The sequence below is a fragment of the Microplitis mediator genome, chromosome 11 (genome assembly GCF_029852145.1).
Source record: "Microplitis mediator isolate UGA2020A chromosome 11, iyMicMedi2.1, whole genome shotgun sequence".
NCBI classification, from domain to species: Eukaryota; Metazoa; Arthropoda; class Insecta; order Hymenoptera; family Braconidae; genus Microplitis; species Microplitis mediator.
This window is the reverse complement of record NC_079979.1, coordinates 6214784-6217217: the sequence shown is the minus strand read 5'-3', so window position 1 is coordinate 6217217 and position 2434 is coordinate 6214784. Positions and strand designations below refer to the sequence as shown.

At 32.0% G+C, this 2434-nt stretch overlaps 1 protein-coding gene across 1 annotated transcript; it reads right to left on the bottom strand.

Moving 5' to 3' along the window:
• Nucleotides 1-987: 987 nt before the first annotated feature.
• On the bottom strand, nt 988-2434 carry LOC130677282 (odorant receptor 13a-like). Its single transcript, XM_057483979.1, has 3 exons — nt 2169-2434; nt 1394-2105; nt 988-1331 (listed from the first exon to the last, which is right to left on the bottom strand). The coding sequence occupies exons 1-3, from the start codon at nt 2310-2312 to the stop codon at nt 988-990; spliced, it is 1200 nt and encodes a 399-aa protein (XP_057339962.1). The 5' UTR covers nt 2313-2434.

Below are 2434 nucleotides of genomic sequence, written 5' to 3'. Positions count from 1 at the left end.
TTCTAGTAAAGTTTTTTCGAATTCCGCATTGTTTTCTAATTATTTTTATTTTAATGTTATGCTCATAAAAAAAAAGTCTTCTGATCCCTTTAAAATGTTATTACATAATAATAACATATGCCATATTTTTAAAGAACTATCTGTTCGAAATATGAGTGCTCTGACTCTAGTATAGAAACATGGTCGGCTCGCGCCGCCCATGTACACGCACACATACACACATTTGTCTCTGAACGTGTATTTGGCATGAGACACTACCGTGTCTTAGAATACGATAAATTTAGCCTGTGCCACGGTACATCTATTGTAACATCCAGCCCTTTTATTTCACATAAGATTGTTCGTCCACGGAAAAAAAACGTTAAAACCATCGTGAAATATAGTAAATTCAACGTAAAAAACCATAGACACGAAATATATAGTGATGTAATATGGTAAATCCACCATAAAACAGTTGGGAAATCCAGTCTGAAATATAAAAAACCCTCATAGGACAACAGGTAAGTCCACTGTAGAATACGGCTAATCCGCCGTAGAACTTTAATTTCACTGTGTTACGAGTGAAAATATATCGTAAATTAGTTACAATTAACCACAGAACAACGCGGAATCTTTTGTGAAATTCGATGAAACGACCGTGACTTACGGTAGACATTTACAGTGAAATACGGTAAATACACCGTAAAATACGGTAAAGTACGTTACAGCCTCCGTAAAGTACGATAATTTCACAGAGATACGATTGCAAAATCTATCGTAAAATATTAACAATTAATCACAGAACAACGCTGAATCTTTTGTAAATAACGGCAATCCGGTATTTTTACGGCGGATTACCGTATTACCGTATTTTACGGTAATACTACCATAAACTACGGTAAACCCACCGTAATTTGGGTCCGTTAGGGTAGCTATATATATTTATTGTATGTATATTGTAACTGATATATATTGTATATGTATGTATAATGTAACTGAAAATTTTTATTAATTTTTAATAAACATTAAACGGAGAACAGAAAAAAAAGATCCCATAGTTTTGATTGTATTTTTGAAGTTTTCCATATTCATAAAATACATTTTACCCGCCGTCAAATTAAAAGAATAATTCGTTCGCATAATCATAAACACCATATCGTTAGTGATTTTAGGTGACATGTTATACCATGGACAATTATAAATAGTCAATTGTATTTTATTTGCTTGAGTACGCAACTGCTCACCAACATAGCTATACAAAAAAAGCTGAACATACACAAGGTATATTCGAATTATAAGCCCAATAATTATAAATAAATCTTCAGTATGCAGAGTCATTAATAGAACAATACCTGCAAAATATGAAAAAAACGTACAATATCTCAATAACGTACTAAAAGTAACACTTTGTTACCTGATATACAAATCAGTACAGCATCTATTCCAACTTGGCTCAATATGATTAAATTGTATGTATCTTCAAAATTATTAGCCAAAAGGAGTAGATGCTTATGTCGTTCAACGAACTTAGAAAAATTTTGTTTTTGATTTGATATTTTACCATCACTATAAATATTTGTAAGACTATTCGAGAGTAACTCGAATTGTCCACAAACATGCATAGCGATGCCGAAAAAATAAGTATCAGCTCCAATATAAGCAGTACACACAACAAATAATTGAATACACTGGAATGTATAGTAAGCAGTGTAGTAAAAACTAGAAATGTCAGAAGATATCCAACAACTTGGGCCAATTGGAACGGTATACATCGGTGAACTATAATTTTGATCATTATTCCATTTCATTATAAATGGTAATCGTGAAACAATAAGCTGAAATCCTGCAGCATATGCTCCAATAATTTGCACGATAAACACAACTCTTCCTATGTATGCATATCGTAACATAGTTCGGCGAGCTTTCTCATTATTTACTGTCTTCCAATCATTTATAGCAGTACTCACAATGACGTACATTTTACTATAATAAATTCTAGGTATAATTACTTTTACAACTGTTACAACTCCACAAGCAATCAAACTTAATACATCTACTATGTCTGTTATTTTACCACAGTTGCCTTTGACCAATAGTTGTTTTATGAGACTGATTGACATCGATAACTGATAAAGTAAAAATGTTACATCCGGTCACTAGAATATAGTTGAATATGAATTTTTACTGACCTGTGTTACTGTTACAAATGTTATTCTGATTATTGAAGATATAGAGTGACAGTTCAGAGGCCAAATACCTAACGTACGTCCCAATATTTTGTATAGCCCTAATGCATACGCAATATCTGATAAGCGATGATCTGGTGTTTTCATTTTTATGTTATTATCATTGTTATTCTCATACTGTTTCAAAATCAATGATAGGACTTACGTAAGACTTCGGATGAATATTGTACACTGTTATTATTAATGATTCATCGACTAGTTGTTATTTA

Coding starts and splice junctions, on each gene's coding strand:
- LOC130677282 (XM_057483979.1), bottom strand. CDS start 2,312: ATGAAAACACCAGATCATCGCTTATCAGATATTGCGTATGCATTAGGG. Junction 2,106..2,168: donor CATTTGTAACAGTAACACAG/GTCAGTAAAAAT, acceptor TTACTTTATCAG/TTATCGATGTCAATCAGTCT. Junction 1,332..1,393: donor TGTACTGATTTGTATATCAG/GTAACAAAGTGT, acceptor CATATTTTGCAG/GTATTGTTCTATTAATGACT.